The 20,626-nt window shown below is 40.5% G+C and overlaps 1 protein-coding gene across 8 annotated transcripts in view; it reads right to left on the minus strand.

The window, feature by feature from the left end:
- Positions 1–20,626, minus strand: part of AGAP1 (ArfGAP with GTPase domain, ankyrin repeat and PH domain 1) — a 694,100-nt gene that overhangs the window by 160,322 nt on the left and 513,152 nt on the right. For all 8 annotated transcript variants that reach the window (XM_073306802.1, XM_073306800.1, XM_073306804.1 and 5 more), the window contains one exon: positions 685–846. In XM_073306802.1, coding sequence (XP_073162903.1) covers positions 685–846 — 162 coding nt within the window. The remainder of the gene's footprint in view (positions 1–684; positions 847–20,626) is intronic.

Consider the following 20,626-nt stretch of genomic DNA (forward strand, 5'->3'; position numbering starts at 1 on the left):
GTGTACATATTGCTACCTCTTCAGCGGGATGTTGAACTAAGAGCATGGATAGCATTGGAAATATTAAGATAAACTAAGGGAATAAAATACCTCTTTTGGCTTTTGCTGTCTGGTTCTTAAAAATGAACCCAAACATTTAACTCTTCCCTTTCCTTGCTCTTAATAATGCAATCTTTCCACGAGCAGCTGACTAGTCAAACAAACAATAGCAGGCATCAAAAGCATTGACAACTGGCTCTGAACATGGAGTGTGCTTAATGAGCAAAGATTATATAGGATTTAAGTTGTGCTTATTGGAGATGTACTGAATATATGCTAACTTACTTTTGTCTTATAAAAAGGCCCAAACCTCATCTGTGCTACCCATGATGACAGACACACATGCACATGACTAAGGAACAGGTTGGGTACCTTTCTTAAAGCAAACACCATTTGATGAAACAAGATTTGAGGATCACAGAAATTTGTCTGTTATGATGTCTCTTTTACCATTCAGCTTTTCATGAAAAAGTTGGATTGCTGGATTTCTCTTTACATGTGCTTCTGTTCACCTTTAAAGATACAAATCTAGCAATCAAGTTAAACTAGTATCCAACAACAAAGATTCAAGACAACACTTGGAGGCTTTCAGGATAATGAAACAACACTGGGAATCTAGACCTCCCGACAGCATAGAAAGCTTACCTTCAGCAGTGCCTGAGATACCATCAGCTTTAAAATTGCTCGTGCTTTTCTTCCTACGATGTTTCTTTCTGTTGGCATGAGGGGAGGGAGGAGGATCCAGTTTGGGACTTGTGGTACTGGATATACTTGGACTTGAACACACAGAATCTCCCAAACCAGTATCTGCAATTTGCACAAAGCAGACAAAAAGTGAGAAACTCTATGAACAGTGCATCATTTTAAATAAATGCCTGAAAGATCCTGCCAAAATAAGAATGTTTTGAGAGATTACAGTTCTGTACTGCCTAGTAGTTATTTATATTACTGCATATTCAGATTCTTTTTAATTTACCATCTAAATGTGATTTTATTAAAATATCAATTCTCCCACCTGATGATGATGGGGTATCTGATTTGTGTATACTGACAGATAGCCAATACATTACAAAAATAACATTTTCTTACTAGGTTTCAGAGTAACAGCCGTGTTAGTCTGTATTCGCAAAAAGAAAAGGGGTACTTGTGGCACCTTAGAGACTAACCAATTTATTTGAGTATGAGCTTTCGTGAGCTACAGCTCACTTCATCGGATGCATACTGTGGAAACTACAGAAGACATTATATACAGAGACCATGAAACAATACCTCCTCCCACCCTACTCTCCTGCTGGTAATAGCTTATCTAAAGTGATCATCAAGTTGGGCCATTTCCAGCACAAATCCAGGTTTTCTCACCCTCCGCGCCCCCCCCCCCCCACCAAACTCACTCTCCTGCTGGTAATAGCCCATCCAAAGTGACCACTCTCTTTAAAATGTGTATGATAATCAAGGTGGGCCATTTCCAGCACAAATCCAGGTTTTCTCACCCTCCCACCCCCCTCCAAAAACCACACACACAAACTCACTCTCCTGCTGGTAATAGCTCATCCAAAGCGACCACTCTCCCTACAATGTGCATGATAATCAAGGTGGGCCATTTCCAGCACAAATCCAGGTTTTCTCCCCCCCCCACCCCCATACAAACTCACTCTCCTGCTGGTAATAGCTCATCCAAAGTGACCACTCTCCCTACAATGTGCATGATAATCAGGGTGGGCCATTTCCAGCATAAATCCAAGTTTAACCAGAATGTCGGGGGGGGGGGAGGGGGGTAGAAAAAAACAAGGGGAAATAGGCTACCTTGCATAATGACTTAGCCACTCCCAGTCTCTATTTAAGCCTAAATTAATAGTATCCAATTTGCAAATGAATTCCAATTGAGCAGTTTCTCACTGGAGTCTGGATTTGAAGTTTTTTTGTTGTAAGATAGCGACCTTCATGTCTGTGATTGCGTGACCAGAGAGATTGAAGTGTTCTCCGACTGGTTTATGAATGTTATAATTCTTGACATCTGATTTGTGTCCATTTATTCTTTTACGTAGAGATTGTCCAGTTTGACCAATGTACATGACAGAGGGGCATTGCTGGCACATGATGCCATATATCACATTGGTGGATGTGCAGGTGAACGAGCCTCTGATAGTGTGGCTGATGTTATTAGGCCCTTTGATGGTGTCCCCTGAATAGATATGTGGGCACAGTTGGCAACGGGCTTTGTTGCAAGGATAGGTTCCTGGGTTAGTGGTTCTGTTTCTCACTACTTGCCCACTACTGTAGTATTCTAGGATAATATACAAAGTTTTCTGAGCAATAATGATGGCAAGTAGTTTTTCCCTCCATAATTAAATAAATCATGAGACACAAGGTGGGTGAGGTAATATCTTTTATTGGACCAAGCTTTGTTAAAACAGAAATTGATCCAATAAAATGTATTACCTCACCTCCCTTGTCTTTCCTGTCCCAGGACAACACAGCTACACTACAAACATAAATCAAGTCACCTCTTTTGTACTCAGCCAAAGGTACGATTACTTAAACATAGCAACTATGCCATCTCTCATACTTTCATAAATACACTTTTATTCCTGCATGTCTATTCTGTATCCCATGCTTAGGTACTGAGGGGTAATGATCTGAAACAGAATGACTCATCTAAAAATTTCTATCATTCTTAAAGCACATGTGCTGTTGGTGGATTATTTTATTGTATACAAGCTCTTCAGGCCCAATTTCTCTGATAGGAGTTGGCAAATACAGAGAAAGGGGAAAGTCCCTCTCATTTGCTGGTTTTGCAACTCGATATATATATGGCAGCAATACAGTATAAAATTACATCACCACGACCATGTATTTCATATATTTTAAAAAAAAACATTAACACCACAACATTGATTCACGGCAAAAGGTTCAAGGAACCCACCAGTCACAAATGGAATTGTGGGAATTGTGGAATTGTAGGAATTAGTAATACCACCTAGATTTGCCATACTGTCAAAGCCATGTCATTTTGGATTTTTAAATGACACTAGATTTTCATAGGCAACCTTAAGTTTGGTATTTCTTAACTATTGAGTGCTTGCTTTGTAACTTTAATCTTTTAACATATTTTTTGTAATGGAATATATAAATATGCCAGCAGAAAAAATAATTTAATAATCCTTTACAGTAATATACTAACAATTGAAATAGATTTTAAAATTCCTTTCTCTTGAATAAAGCAAAATAATATAATCTGTGATTCATTATCACTGGGCCATAATCTCATGTGATAAACTTGCAATTGGATCTATTAACGAGGACTTCTCAATTATGTGCAGTCCCACTGAAGTCCAAATTAATCCTGGGACACTGCACAGGCATGGGGGCGCTGCATGAGAAGACGCCATTAAAGGATTGGGGCCCTCTGATTGAATGGATCAACATAATCAACAACCAATTGACATGAGATATATAATGCACAGAAAAGGCAGACTATATATTTGTTATACCTAATGTTCTATTATTTTGTTAGTTTGTTGACACAATACAAAAAGAAAATTGAAAAAAGTATATTGGAAATTAGCCAATAAACACTAAAATATTAATTCAGAATATATCTTTTTCCCCCTTTTAAACTTCATAAAGTATCTAAAAATAAGCAAAGCCAAATATGAACCCCAAAGAAAAAGTTCAAATTAAAATATTTGCTAGCTTCCCCCCCAGTCTCCACAACAGTCTTAAAAAAATGAAACAGGAATATCATTTAACCACAGTTTTAATTATATGATGGGATCCTGTGTTGAAAGAAATACTTCTATGGTACTTTTCCTCTGAATCTGCAGGTGATTTTTTACTGAGGATACACTTCTTAGGAGTCCTTCATTCAGTCTCTGATTAAGGGTAGATAGGACTTCAGTTTAATAGCAATTCATGTTTTGGTTAAGAACAGTGCTAAATATGTAGAATTATTTTTTATTTACTCAGTATAACGTCCCACACATTAAAAAAATACTCTAAAAGATTAAAGAAAATGGAACTGCTGCAATTTCTGTGTTGAAGAACAAAGATGAATTCTTTTCTACTCAGTGTCTAACACTGCTTACACCTGATTTGAGAGAGTCAAGGTAGGAAAGGTAATGTCTTCTACTGGATCAGCTTCAGTGGGTAAAAAAGACAAGCTTTCGAGCTCCAGAGAGCTTTGTGGAACTCAAAAGCTTGTGTCTTTCACCAAGAGAAGTTGGTCCAATAAAAGATATTACCTCGCCCACCCTCTCCCATAATCAAGGACCAACACAGCCACAATAACACTGCAATACTGCTGATTTCATATTTTCACACAAAAATCAAACTAATTTCTTCATGTTTAAAAAAGGTTAAGAAACACCTTATAAGAAAATATCTGATTTAATTATTGAATAAATGGTTGTTTATTAATTGCATGCTTAGTTGGAAAATACTGAAAGAAAGCTGTGGGTGGCAAATTACACAGGCATATTTCAGGGATTTAAAAAAATTCCTATAAAAGCCTCATTATTCCTTTTTCCACGTCTGTAGGAATATTTTTAAATTAGGCAATTTATGGTGTAAACTGAAAGAGAAGCATGGGGTACATATTTACTGTACAGTAGATCTAAGTAACTGTAAAAAGAGGTGCTTGAAGCAGGACACAGCTTTAAAGATCTTGACTTCTCCAAGCGCAAAGAAATAAAAAAATAAATATTGGATTAGAACAAGTTGCTACTCCTGAGAAGATTCAAAATCCATTTGGGGAAGGGTGTTTTGTCTTTTCCTCTCCATTCCATACTGAGAGAAAGTGCAGCAAAAATAAAATGGATCAAAAAGATCAGAAAGATACAAATGCAAGGCCAAATTGGTGAAGCAAACAGACAAAGCATTACTTGTTTTGTATGTTTTCCTCTATGTTTGATGCCAGGAATGATCTGTACCTAGGACACCATAAAAACATGAGATTGCCAAAAAAGAAGAAACTCCTATGTTTAAATGAGACTACTCATAGTTAAGGCTGTGAGTCTGTCATGGAGGTCATGGATTCTGTGACTTTTCGTGACCTCCGTGACTTCTGCAGCGGCTGGTCTGGCTCAGGGGCTGCCCAAGCTGGGTAGCCTCTGGGTCAGCAGCAGCAGTTCGGGTGTGTGGGAGGGGGCTCAAGGCTAGGCGCAGGGGGTTGGAGGGTGAGGGGGGTCGCTTACCTCAGGGTGGGGGGCTCCCACTGGCATGGCCCTGCAGCTCCTAGGTGGTGGAGGGGTTAGGGGGAGACAAACTCTGTGCCGCGTGCTGCTGATGCCTGCAGGCCCGTTCCCAGCCAATGGGAGCTGCGGGAGCCGGCGCTTGTGCCCCTCCACTGCCTAGGAGCTGCAGGGATGCGGAGCCGTGTAGCGAATCCCTGCCAGCCCCACCAACCCTCCCCGCCCCAGCATGAGTCCCGGGTTGCACCCCGTTCTCCCCCTCCCCCAGTGGCCCCCCCAGAGCACCCCAACCCCAGAGCGCCCGTGGTCCCCCGCCCAAATTTTAGACACAGGTATTTTTAGTAGAAGTCATGGACATGTCATGGGCCAAGAATTTTTGTTAACTGCCTGTGACTTTTACTAAAAATACCCATGACTAAAACATAGCCTTACTCATCGTACAAATCATGGTTAATGCTCTTATGGCTGCTAATATTTTCTAATGCCTCTGCGGGTGTACTAATTACTCGTGGGAGCCTTCTACGCCAAAAATTTTAAAATTCTGCAAAATTCTGCAAATTTTGTTAAAATAAGACTACCAAAATAATTGAAACAGGTGTTATTATATAATTTATTTCAAAATACCTGTCAGTAAGTATATCTGTAACAATACAGACTCACACAAAAATTCCTCCAGGAGTAGAGAGTTAAAGAAACCCCCACGACCACCCAGTTCCTGTTTCTCTGCTCCCCCCTCCTCCCAGAGCCCAGCTGGGGGAGGAGGGGGTCAGATACCCACAACCCCTGTCCCTAAGAGCCCAAACGCAAGGCACTCCCTAGCCCAGATACCCGCAATCCTTCCCCCCCAGAGCCCAGCCTCAGTCGCCCCCCCTTCCCCAGCTGCGTCCTCCCCTGCCCAGATACCTGCAAACCCCACCCCCCTCGAGCCCAGCCGTGACCTTCCCAGATTGTAAAGATTGTTTTGCCCTGAAATATGCATAACCTAACTTCTCTCATATATGAGACCTGGAGAATTACCCTAATATGGTAAATCCTTATGATCCAACAATCCTTTTCAAATAATAACCTACTATCCTTGAGTCAAATGGCTCTGAAGTGAAGAGTCTGAGGTATTCCCTCCTCCACAACCAGAAAAGAAATGTGAATCTTTGGTAAACCGATGCTGAGCTTATATTATTAGTGTATTAAAGCTCTATATTCTAGTTTCAGAGACCACCTTTTGAAGATGGAAGTTATTTAACATTCTACTGGTTTAAAATATGAGCAATCAAAATGTAGTAGGCTTATACGCTGTGCTTTCCCATCTTTGACTACTTCTCTTTCTTGACAAGGTATTCTTCAAATTGAAAAGAGGGCTCCTGAAAACCCGGCTTCGGAAAACTGTAAATGAGTTCAAGCTTCAGCCCACTGAATGCAATTTCTTACTCCTGACTGAATACAAATAATGCATTTTATTTTGTATCAATTACCACGCGTGAGAACAGACGACCAGTGCCAATGCTATTAATATGAAAAAAGGAAAAGAAGAAGGCACGCCAAATTAAAAAAAGCAAGCGCCTCATTACTCCACATCGAAACCAGCTTTGACAGAGGCACTAGGACTCATAAGCTGCGTTTCACTGATTTGGGATGGGCTGTTTTGCAGCCATCCTGTATGTTCAATGTCAGCCATTAGTTCTTCCCAATCGGGCATCAATGTTCAACGCACACCCAAAAAAATATATAATACTAGTAATAATAATAACAATCTGCAGACTCTCCGAGCTTCAATACTTGAAGTATGAGTCAAAGAAGCAGTTTCACTTTTCACTCGGGAAGCTGACAAGCATGACTAGAGGGGGAATAAAATAACATTCAGTTCGCATAAATATCAAGCAGGCTGCTTGAGACTGATGGGCCAGGAATGTATTCTTAGCCATCATTCTGGCAGACAGGCCCAAGGACACTCATAACTTATTTTACAATCATTTAGTTTCAGCTCAAGTGGAAAACGTGACAACTTATCTCTACTGACAAGATGCCATATCGAACCGTACAATTAACTCTCCCACGATTATCTGCCCAACCCATCATTAGCTCTGCAGTTTTTGATGGACTGCACAGGCAGCTTTCCCTGATGATGGTCATCGTTTTCAGGAGTGTATATCTATATTAAATAACATTAAGGACAAAATCCTGTCCTGTCCACATTGCTAGGGAACCCTGTGTGCTGGCCAGTGCATCCTTTCCTCCAGAACTCCTACGGCAGATCTGTAAATGGCATGAGGGGTAAAATGCACAGAAGAGCACTTTTTCCTCTGAAAAGGAACACCATGTACCCCTGGCTAGTACTTGCTGCTGACCACAACATACACTAGTTGGCTGTGGATGGATATGCCCCCATATCCATGCTCCCTTGGAAATCTGATACATGGGCTGGTGCAGCTTTTAGCCCTAATCAAGCAGTAGTTTGAGATTTGAGACACAGAGGCTCCTTACAGCTTCTTCACCATAATATATCCATGAAGCAGAAGGCAGGACCTATATTGTATTTGGGAATCTCCCCTTGACAATGGCACACAACTTCCATTTCTAGCTCTACACAGTCATGAAATAATAGGAGCGTTACACCAAAGAAGAGGGCAGAGTCATTTTCCTATATGGCACACAATAAAGGCTTCCAGCCCCCAAATGTCCTAAGGTACTAGAACTTTTTTCTGTTAGTTATTTTAGTTCATTTTTAGAATTTTTAATGGCTGCGCCTTAGTCCTGGTACAATTGACACTTGATAACCAAGGCCCCTGACTTACCAAGCAGAGGGAAAACGGGTCCTAATGATTTTTATTAAAGTTCTTACATTTTTCTATAAGCTACGGCATAATATTATGTTTGAATTGGCTTAAGTTTGACACAAACTGTGTAACTCACTTGCGATGAACAAGATCAAACCCAAACTCATCCAGATAACACCTTTATTGTACCCCTACATACTCCATTCCTTACACTATGTGTGTGTACAGTCAATCACACCCCTATACACAGTTTTAGTACCTATTAGTCATCTTATACTACTCACACCACTTGACTTATATGAGAAAAAACTGGGAGGAAGAGGTGAAGAGTACTGCTCACCCAAAAGCACAGAACAGCACTAAGAGGAATAAATGATACCAACAATCAACTAATCCTCCTCAGATTAAACTAGTTTAAGCAATCGTGTAGGGGACACCTGTGGAGGCCACTTAGGACTTTGGAGGTTGAGTTGCAGTCCAAGGTTATCTTCCATTCTTAAGCACGTCTGCGACCCTCTCTCAGTATAGTACAGTTGTGAAACAGAAAATTAAAAAGAAGTCCTCTGTATTACATTTCTTTATGGATTCTGTTATTCAGAACTGCATGTGCTCCAGGATCAGGAGAAAAAGACAATTCAATTTTCACCAGCCAAGGACAATGCAAGAGCCCTCCTATGGGATTTGTGGAGGGTGAGGAGGTTAGTTCAAAGCCATCCCCTGCCTATTGTCCTCTGGTGCAGGAGTTTGTAGCACAGTGAAATTACCAAGAACCCCAATCTCTGAAGTGCCCGCATAAAGCACTTTAAGGATTGGTATTCTAGTCATTTTTACTGTGCTGCTAGCAGTGCACACGGAAGTGGAGCAGCAGAAGATGCTAACGCAAGAATGAGGGAGAGGGAAGAAAATTAGTGACATTAGACATGGGTGGGTGTGGGGAGTGCAACCATGGGGAGACAAGCAACATGGGATGGACAAGAGATATGCAACACAAAGGATGTGTTGAGAGAAAAAGAGAAGAATGGAGTTTCTTACTTGGACCACAGTTCCCATTCACACACAATCCTGTCTCTCCCATGTAACAATTTAAAATGGAAACAAGGATATTCTGACCTTTGCTACCCATTTATCTTTTGATTTATTTTATATTTTTGTCAAATCACCTATTTACAAAACTTGAAAAAAAACTCAACAGGTGATGCTATTCTCCACAGACCAAAGTCTGGATTGATCTGGTTTACATTTTTCTTGCATCTTCTTGTTAAAATTTTCCAACAGGCTTTCAAAGTGAAATTAGACTTTCTGTCAAGCCTAGCTCCCTAATGTGGTCTTATTCTCAGGAGGCAGGAGATTGATTAATTTGGTTTTTGATTTTCCAAAGTGGCAAGAAGTCAGATATTACAAAAGCAGAACCTGTGAATGGGATCAATTAAAGAGCAGAAGCGGCAACACAATTAACACCACGAGGCTCAACAGAAAAAGAAAAGACCGATGACGAAAACAACAGCAACAGCTTTGACTGCAGCAGGAATCTTCACCATGAACCAAGGAAGGCTAAATCCAAAGAGAGCATTTCAGAACTTTTACTATGCTATTAGTGTTGAAGACCAAAGACATCTGAAACTGCTGGACAGAATAATAATAAAAAAAAATACCTAGACACTTTCATCTACTGTATGTGTGTTTTAAATAAAGAGGTGAAAACAGCAACCTTTTTATTTAAAGAGGGAAGAACAAGACTAAAACCGTCTATAGTTATATTTCAGACCCATTTTCCTGAGCTGTGGTTTTCTGACTGTGAAATCCAATGCTCTATAGTGTCCCTTTACACCGATCACCATAAATGTTCTATCAAGCTCTTTATATTCCCATTCTGCCTCAAACTTGAGTTAAAGGGATGCTGCAATGATATCAAAGCAGCTGCTGCTGAAGTCAGGCAGGGAGGTATGGGTGACTGTACTTAAAGCAAGAAACTGATAAAATTGTCCTTTGGTAAAAGTCAGGGTAGCCATTTAGTTTTTTTTTTTTTTTTTTTTGCAGGGTGGGGTGGGGTTATAAGAAGGAGACAAAGAAATAAGGTGAACAAATTTTTAAGTTGGGTGTAGGTCAAATCTGTAATGGAATTAGGTACTGGGCAGATGGTCATTGTTTAACTGAATGAGGTTCCACACTCAAGCTGTAGAGGGTTTAAATTAACCTGCTGCACTTGAAGAAATTAAGAGAGAGCTCTGAGCTTGATGGAGATGAAAGAGCCTCAGGAGTATTCTTTTTCCATTGCATCTACCATTTTTCCAGTCTCATGCCTAGAGCCTATAAATCACAAAGCTATCCTGTCATGTACAGAATGCCCCACTGAATGCCCAAGTTACTGACAGCCTTTTCTTCCTCTAATGGCAATTTCAATTAAATAAGAAAAACAAGTATTTCTCTTTGACAACACAAATCTCCCTACTTCTGTGGCTGTAGCTTTTGAGATATTCTTGCACGCCTCGAGCAAAAGACATGGAGTCAAGTTTAGAACACAAGGATCATTTAAACACGGAAGTATAATGTTACCTTATTGGCAGATTTGTGGGAGGAAAAATAGTCTTGCAACTGAAGTATACACATTAGAATGACTGTCTTCAGTGACTTTTGTGGAGGAAAACCCCTAGGCAAATTATTTCATATGGAGGGAACACTAAGGCACTTCTATTTAAGATCTCATTTCCAATTGACCTGTGATTTCTGAACATCTGAAAGGACTCATGAAAGTAAACAATGAAGTGTGCAAGTTTTTATCTGAGTAGGTTGTTTTCCAAAAGTCTCCTGCCCCAAAGATAAATTTTTACAGCACTGGTATGAGACCACTCGGCCCCTGGAAATCTGAGGGTCGGCAGGAGAAGTTGGAGGTTAAAGATTGTATCACTTAAATTAGTTTAAAATCTCACTAACCAAGAAACTAAATTCACTGCATCATGATCAGGAAATGATGTTCCTTTCTTCACCAACAGGAAACAAATCCATCCCTAACTCACCCTACTGTACTGAGATATCGCAACAAGCATGAGCAGTGAAGATCAGCCACATTTTGGAGAGCCTCTGATACTTAGCATCAGAGAGATGAATAAGGACAAAATTCCAGCCCTTCACTCTGAATTACTACCATGTATATGATTTAGTTCAGATCCTTAATGTCATATAAATCAACTCCTAGAGTTGAGTTTGGAGACTTGTCTTATTCTATATTACATTGAAGCATTTTTGTGTTTGCCTTGTTTGCCATTATGTGTTGAATGCTCCATGTAGTGTGATCAAGAGTGACAAGTGATTTGGGCAGATGAGGAAAATGAGCAAGTAGTGTGATTCTCTAAGGAGAGGTAAGTCTCAGATGTTCTGAGGATATGCCTACACTTCAATTAGACACCCGGAGCTGGTCCATGCCAGCTGACTTGGGCTTGCGGGTCTCAGGCTAAGGGGCTGTTTAACTGTGGTGTAGACGCTCAGGCTTGGGCTGCAACCCAAGCTCTGGGATCCTCCCACCTTGCAATTAAAAAGCCCTTTAAAAAGCCAGACATACCTTAAGATACCACAGCATCTCAAGGTAAATTCCATCGCCTCCACATAGACCATTAACAGATAACTCAGATTCCTCTTGTATGATGTTTTGGTTGGTCAGTGTCAGATCTATTCTGAATTTGTCCAGCACTCTTCATGATTCTATCACAGAGTGTTGCCTTGAACATTCATTGGGTGGATGACAGACACTATAGGCATAGCTTGTTCTGGTCACCAACTTTATACAGAATGAAGAAATGGGAAGTTATTCAAAGGACCACGAATGGTGGAAATTCATTTATTCAAGCAAACGATTCTTACCTGTGCTCTTAGGTAGAACCAAAATTTATGGTCCTGCTTATATATAAATCATGAGGTTATATGAAGAGTTTCAGAACTTAGCCCTCTGAGTAGGTGCTCGTACTAGTGTTCGAGTCGTTGTGGAATACTGTCCCCTGAGATATCAATGTGAACATGGAATCTGCTCAGAAGGACGCATTCACAACTCTCCTGAATGTAACTGACTTTGGATTTCATCCAGGTGGTGAGGAGAGGCCCCACAGAACTGACCTTTCTGACTCTGCTCTCTTGAGAGTCTTGTTTGATATTTGGTGTCCATGTCATCCATGCTGGCTGGGTTGTCCGTCACCCCTGCATTTCAATGGTCATGAGGCACACCTAAAAAGGCTTGAAGCCAGGGGGTGGAGCAGCTTAGCAACAGCTGTTATCGCTGCCCTGGGGGCTCGACGTCTCCTTATTTATAAACACATTATCTTCTTATACCCAGAGACACCCATAGGTTAATGGTGATCTGCAGGAGTGGAAGCAGCTGGGATGCAGATGGAGGGATACGTCTAGGACACTGGTGGTTTGATCATCTTCAAGCATATAGAAGATTATATGACCAAGGCCAAGAGACATTTCCTATCCTTAGCCATAAACATCTGTAAGTAATGTGTTCCTTCAACAGATTATTATGACGAATTTGCTTTGTGTTTTATGGATAACCTAGATCATCTCCAGGCTTTTAGATTCTGAGAACTGTCGGCTCACAATGGGCTGCTTCTATTTAATCTTGTGAAGGATGTCTTCTGCATTCCTTGAGATCTGTCCCTTGAAGATCTGACCTTTGCCCATTCTCAGTGTTTACAGGAAGTGATGGAATTGTGAAGCAATTACTGACAAACATTATTAACCCTTTGCTCACCAAGACAACAATACTGATCAACTTCAAGTATGCAGAGTTCTGTCCCCTCCTCAAATTTTCTTATGATGGTGTACATGCCAATACTGCCAACTCATAAACAACTCCTTTTAAGGGACGATGATTGAGAAAGCAGCAGCTATTCAATTCTAGATGCATTTGGCATCAGTGAGCCCTTGTGGGTTGGTTCAATCTGGGTTCTGGCTGTTTGCTGTACAATGGGTTTCCCACAATATTTATTATAAACAAAACAAGCTTTGTGTTATTTTCTTTAAAGACAATTCTAGAATGTCAGTTACCTCTAAACCCCGCAATATTATTTGTTTTGCCTTCCTTTAATCTTATAAACACCTGAATGTAGAGAAAAAATTTTGAGTGGAAACCTTAGTTACCAAATTTCCATGCAAAGCACATTTTTATTGCTAAGTTTCAACCTTCTAAAATACGGGGTTTATAATGGCAACACTGGCAGACTCCTAACAAAAGCAAGTCTTGGGGGGTTCTTTTGTAATCTAACTATTGCTGTCACTGCAAGTGCTTTAATAACAGCAAACATTATTCAAATCACTTGAAAATATTAATGCATGCCTTGCTAAATAATTATTTAGTAAAATATTATCCTTACTTTACAAGATGGGCTAATAAAAGCCAAAAGAGATGAAGTAACTTTCTCAAGGTCACACAGGAAATCCGTGAGAGCTAGGAACAGAACCCAGGTGTCTTGACTCCAGACCTATTCCTTAATCACAAGATTATCCTACCCTCCATATAACCTATGGATAACCTCCAGCATCAAAAACTGCACTGGTAATTGAGAAGAGGTTAGGACAATCTTAATTGTCCGCCCACAGGACTTAAATGAGAAGTGTTTCAAAATCAAGAGACATTTACTATTAACATGTTACAATTAAAGCTGAGCAACTGCTATATAACGAACAAGCAGCTAATTTGCATCATGCTAGGTAGAAAAAGGTTAAGATCCTTCTGGTAATGTATGTCAAGAACATAAGCATCAGAAAATAAAGGAAATACGGGAAGAGACACCAACTGAACTCTTTTCAAACTAGAAAACAAACATGGCTTCTGTGCCACTGTACGAGCTCCAAAACAGCTGAGCAGGGTTGGATCCAAACAAAATTACACTTTTAAATAGATACAATTAATTGATTCAAATTAGTTGAACCTTGTCTTTTACTTGTCAATTATAGTATCTTGCACTTAGTAGAAAGAAGTTGAGTTTTACTGATATGACATCCTCGTTCTCTTTCTATAAATGTCCGATGCTATACAACAGTACATAATGGTCATTGGCAAGCAGATTTTTTTTGGACTGCATCACTTATTCATTCTACCTTTGCAGAAATTACTAGCTCTTTTGAGTGTTTAAGTTGAAAGAAGTGCTAGTCCTGAATTCCCAGCCCTCAAGAGTTCCCTCCTTGCTCTATGAAAGCCCTGCACCAGGAGAAACAGTAGCACAGTATCTCTGCTGAGAGATGCTGAAATTGGATATTTTATCTCTTACACCAGCCTGGATTGTGGGTAGCACACCATGATTGCTGAGTTAAGTGATGGTATCAATTGCAACAAATGAAGGGTCCAGCAACTTGAAAAGAGATGCTCTTCCATCTGCAGGAAGTCCCAATCTCTGTGCTTCACCTGTGCCCTAACAATCACAAGGTTGTGAAGGAGCAGTGTATCAGATTTAGCACACAGGTCTCTTTCGCTCCTTGAACTGTATACAATATGAAGAAGCTTTGAAGTGTTGGATTCCATAGGTAAGGTATACATGGTGACCTTCCACCTAAAGCTCTGTGATCTAGACTGGAAAGAAACTAAGCCTGCAAAGAGACATGCCTGATGAAACAACTACTCTCCCATTATTAATTGGAACAGAAACTTCATTAAGCCTGGGAGGAAAGAAATGCATCAAATATACTTGTAACATGCTTTACCCAGAAACTAACACAACAAAGTGTTGTACTATATTATATTGCTGGGATTCTAATCAGACCTACCTTCTAAAACATACCTATAAATACCTATCAAGATGCAAAACTATAGACATGAAAATACAGAAAAAAAAATCTTATACTTTATAACATTAAGGGTGGGAATTTACATACTGTCAGAACTATAATCCTTTTGCTCCCCGATTTTGTGTGTTTAAACTTAAACCTGAATATTAGCTAAACCGAAAATTTGGTATTTTATTTCTCCACATTTATTTCAAACAGAACTGATGAAAAATCCAAACCTACTGGGCTGGAGAGCTTATTCATTCCACTGGCAAAGATGAAGGCAAGGTCATTGAACCAAAATTGTGAAATGGATGGAGTTTATAAACTCTGCTGAAACCACCAGCGGAGTTTAAAAGCCCCACATTTTCTTCTTATGATAATGATTTGCTCAGCAGGGGGATGTGAAATTTTGGCCTTTGGCATACACAATCCATAACTACTACAAATATCTTCCTATTCAAAAAATCCTCTACAACTTCAGTATTCTAGGAAGGAGTTTCACATACTTATTTCCTTCTGATTATGATTTATAAAGAGAAATCCCTTCAGAATGCATAAATATATCCTCAGATAAAAATACAGTCAGCTAAGATTTAACAGCTATTGCCAAAAGATTTGTCTTTTCTACTGTTGATGAATTTAAACACCACAATGAAGTACCTGCTACTGCATATATATTGTAGGGAATTTAAGGACATAGTTAATGTTTATTCCTAAGGAGGTGGAAAAACCCCCCATCATAGCTGAAACTATATCTCAGACTAGGTGGTGGCTAACCTGACAATGGCATCATAATAAAACCATATTACAAACTATGGCCATATCTTTCGAAGATTAAAACCATTAAAAAAATTAAACCATCTTTTTTACACAAATGAGATTAAAATATTCCCTTTTTGATGAATACATTAATGTATATGGTATGTAGGATTATCACCTTCAATACTGACCTTTAACTTTTGACAAATATTAATACAGAAATTGAAAACTGAAGGTATTTTATAATCTTCTAAGTACTGTATCTCTCAAATGTCAAGTGTCTGAGCTACAAAGAACAATCTTGTAGTTGAAGTCACACAAGCAGACAGTTGCTTTCACAGAACTTGAAGTTAAAAGTGCTCCCTCTTTCTAGGGATACCAGTGCCAGATTTCCACTTTCCTTACTTTATAAGTACCAAGTTTTGGTGGTGTTTAAATTGCATGCACAGTACACTGCAGCACTAACCTTTTACCTGAAAGGTCAGAATCCTATGATCTCTCTGGGATATAATCTTGAAGGCCTGATATAGAGAACATTCACAATTCTGACTAAATCTTGGGAAGCAATAGTTCATATTCTGCATAATAAAAGGAGTAATTTTTCTGAGGAAGGCGGGAAAACAAATTTAACTATATGTAGAAAAGAGACTGATGTATTGAACCTATCTAGATAATCAAGTCAAATTAAACCAGTATTAATTAATAATCCAGAGGAAAAATAAACAGGAAACTTTTCCAGCCAGATGGCATATGCCACACGCAATTCCGTCATTTCTGTTTAAATCTTAAGCTAAACTAAAGGGAAAAATTCACATTAAATCAACATTAAGGCTGTAAATCTGGATACCAAAATGTCAAGAAATGAAAAGCTTTAAGTCTCTAGTAGCAAAGTTGAGTTGGTCACATTGTAAATAACTCTGAGTTAAACGTTCAGCAACCTTCACAGTAAACAAAATGCTTATATATACTTAAGGTGGCCATGGTGAAATTACTGGAACACATTCACGTTTCCTACCTTTTTTGTTTTCAAACGTACAGTCTGAAAAAATATTTTCTTTTTTTTTAAAAAATTTAATATTCTAGGGTATTTTAGAAGACAAAAAAGGAAGGTACATTTCGGTAGCACTGTGAAACTGTACAAAGCTGTGTTGTGCAATTCCATAGTTAAACAGCCACACTATGTAAAGTTACAGAAAATACCTATCTGCGGCGCTGCGCAGCTGTGCTACTCCAAAATGCCACAGAGGAGAACACACTCAAAAATCCAAAACGTTATTTTTAAAGCCAAATTCCAAAACACCTATTCAAACTTTTCAACATTAAGATTAGTCTAAACTTGGCAGCTGGTGACTCACTACTGAAGGACTGATAGTTAAGGCTACGATTATGTCACGGAGGGCTTGGAAGTCACACATTCTGTGACACTGGGGCACTGCAGCAGCCCGGCTGCCATGGGTGGCGGAGGACCACCCCTGTAGCTCCCCCAGTGCTCCCCCAGCCCCGTGTAGCTTAGATGCCGCCGGTGCAGGCCTCCCCCGCAGTTCCCATTTGCTGTAGGGAACACCCCCACCCCGCAGCTCTTCAGGGTGGTGGAGGATTGCCCCCCAAGCTCCCAGCCACGGGATAGGGGCAGGGGACCACAGCTCCCAGCCACTGCATGCAGCGGGGTAGGGTGCTTGACCCTTCTCCCTCCCTATTTTGTCAGGGATGTTTTTAGTAAAAATCAGGGACAGGTCACAGCTTCTGTGAATTTTTGTTTCTTGCACGTGACCTGTCCATAACTTTTACTAAAAACATCATAGAATCATAGAATATCAGGGTTGGAAGGGACCTCAGGAGGTCATCTAGTCCAACCCCCTGTTCAAAAGCAGGACCCATACCCAATTAAATCATCCCAGCCAGGGCTTTATCAAGCCTGACCTTAAAAACTTCTAAGGAAGGAGATTCCACCACCTCCCTAGGCAACACATTCCAGTGTTTCACCACCCTCCTAGTGAAAAAGTTTTTCCTAATATCCAACCTAAACCTCCCCCACTGCAACTTGAGACCATTACTCCTTGTCCTGTCCTCTTCCACCACTGAGAACAGTCTAGAACCATCCTCTCTGGAACTACCTCTCAGGTAGTTGAAAGTAGCTATCAAATCCCCCCTCATTCTTCTCTTCTGCAGACTAAACAATCCCAGTTCCCTCAGCCTCTCCTCATAACTCATGTGTTCCAGACCCCTAATCATTTTTGTTGCCCTTTGCTGGACTCTCTCTAATTTATCCACATCCTTCTTGTAGTGTGGGGCCCAAAACTGGACACAGTACTCCAGATGAGGCCTCACCAATGTCGAATAGAGGGGGACGATCACGTCCCTCGATCTGCTGGCTATGCCCCTACTTATACATCCCAAAATGCCATTGGCCTTCTTGGCAACAAGGGCACACTGCTGGCTCATATCCAGCTTCTCGTCCACTGTCACCCCTAGGACCTTTTCCGCAGAACTGCTGCCTAGCCATTCGGTCCCTAGTCTGTAGCTGTGCATTGGGTTCTTCCGTCCTAAGTGCAGGACCCTGCACTTATCCTTATTGAACCTCATCAGATTTCTTTTGGCCCAATCCTCCAATTTGTCTAGGTCCCTCTGTATCCTATCCCTGCCCTCCAGCGTATCTACCACTCCTCCCAGTTTAGTATCATCCGCAAATTTGCTGAGAGTGCAATCCACACCATCCTCCAGATCATTTATGAAGATATTGAACAAAACCGGCCCCAGGACCGACCCCTGACATGACATCCATGACAAAATCGTAGCCTTACTGATAGTGTATTAGGATGATCTTTTTCCCTCCACAATTGGTGTGGCTCCTAAGAACCTGCTTTCTATACATCTCTCTTTTGAAAGAAATCATGAGGTTAACACATGACCTGCCCTAGATGAAACAGAGGGGCAGAGTGCCAATAGTGGAAGTCATCTTTCAAGTTAAATGAATTGCAGTAGACTCAGCCTAGATAACGTGATAACAGGTACTTTACAAATAACATAGATAAAGTCCTTGATGTCCTATGATGGGATGTTGACGGAAAACACTTTTGTTTTTTGTGATCCCCTGTTAATATAGAGCAACATTCAGCAAAATGTTCTTAATGGTTACCAACTTAGGAAATATTGGCTGCTTCTGCTCAAACAAATTTTACTGGAAGAATTTTTCATCTACAAAATGAATCAGATCAGAACAGGTTTACTCACTATTTGGGCAGCAGATCCATAGAATCATAGGGTTAGAAGGGACTGCAAGGGTCATCTAGTCTAACCCTGTGTCAAACCACCCAAGACACACGGCTCCAGCCTCCTTTTGAAAACTTCCAGTGAAGGAACTTCTATAACCTCCCTAGGCAGTCTGTTCCACTGTCCTACTGTTCTTACAGTTAGCAGATTTAGATTAAATCTAAAAAAAACTTCCTATTTTGTAGTTTGAACCCATTGCCTCTTGTCCTGTTCTCTGTGGCAAGAGAGAACAACTTTTCTCCACCTTTATTATGGCAGTCTTTCAAGTATTTGAAGACCGCAATCATATCCCCCCTAAATCTCCTCTTTTTCCGAATTAAACATACCCAGTTCCTTCAGTCTTTGCTCGTATGGCTTGTGTTCCATCCCTTTGGTCATCTTTGTCACTCACCCCTAGATCCTTTCCAGTTTCTCTACATCCTTTCTATGCAGTGGTGATCAAAACTGGACAGAGTACTCCAGCTAAGGCCTAACCAGCGCTGAGTAGAGCAGTACTATCACGTCCTGTGACTTACATGCTATGCTTGTGTTAATGCAACCTAAAATTGCATTTGCTTTTCTTTGCAACAGCATCGCATTGCTAACTCATGTGGAGGTTGTGATCCACCACAACTCCTAGATCCTTCTCAGCCATGCTGCCGCCAAGCCAGTTATCCCCCATTCTGTACTTGTGCATTTGGTTTTTCTTCCCTAAGCGTAGCACCTTACATTTGTCATTGTTGAATTTCATTTTGTTGTCTATAAGCCAGTTCTCCAATTTATCAAGATCCCTCTGAAATTTAGCTCTATCCTTCAAAGTACTTGTAACCCCCCCCCCCACAGCTTTGTCTCATCTGAAAATCTGATCAATATACTCTCCATTCCTACATCAAGGTCATTAATAAAGATGTTAACCAACACCAGACCCAGAAAAGATCCCTGTGAAACCCCACTTGAGACCTCCCTCTAATCTGAAATAATTCCATTTATTCCACACTCTTTGTTCACACTTGTTTAACCAATTATGTATCTGCTGTTGAGCCCACATTTCTCCAGTTTATTTATCAGAATGCTGTGTGGGACTGTGTCAAAAGACTGGCTGAAGTCCAGGTATATTATGTTCACCACGTTCCCCCTATCCACCAAACCAGTTACCCTGTCAAAGAAAAGCAAGCTGGTTTGGCATGATTTGTTTTTAGTAAATCCATGCTTGCTGATAGTGATTACCCCGTCCAGATATTTGCAAATTGAATGTTTTATAACATTGTTCTAGTAGCTTCCCAGTTATCGAAGTCAGGCCTACCGGTCTGTAATTTCCCAGATCCTCCTTTTCCCTGTTTTTAAAGTGGGGCACTACATTAGCCCTTCTCCAGTCTTCCGGGACCGTTCCTGTCATCCATGAGCTTGCCAAATATTATTGCCAGTGGCTCCACTTCAGCTGATTCCTTCAATTCTCTGGGATGAATAGCATCAGGCCCCGCTGATTTGAATGAATTCAAATTGGTCAGAAGATCTCTGACGTGTTCTCTACTTATCCCGATCTGAATCCCTTCCCCTTTATTGTCTATGGTAATTAGTCATCTGGTCACATTTTATTTTTTGTGAGAAGACAGAAGCAAAGTAGGTACTGACCCTTCCTATCATCTTCCGTTACCAGTCCACCTTCTCCATTGAGCGGAGGACCCATACCATGCCTGATTTTTCTTTTTTTGTCTGACATATTTGAAGAACGCTTTCTTGTTGCCGCCAACATTTCTTGCCAGCTCCAACTCATTCTTTGCGTTAGCTTTCCTGATTTTATCCCTGCACACTTGCACTATTCCCATATGTACTACTTTGGTGACATACCCCACCTTCAATTCC

The sequence above is a fragment of the Lepidochelys kempii genome, chromosome 11, assembly GCF_965140265.1.
Source record: "Lepidochelys kempii isolate rLepKem1 chromosome 11, rLepKem1.hap2, whole genome shotgun sequence".
Lineage (NCBI taxonomy): Eukaryota > Metazoa > Chordata > Testudines > Cheloniidae > Lepidochelys > Lepidochelys kempii.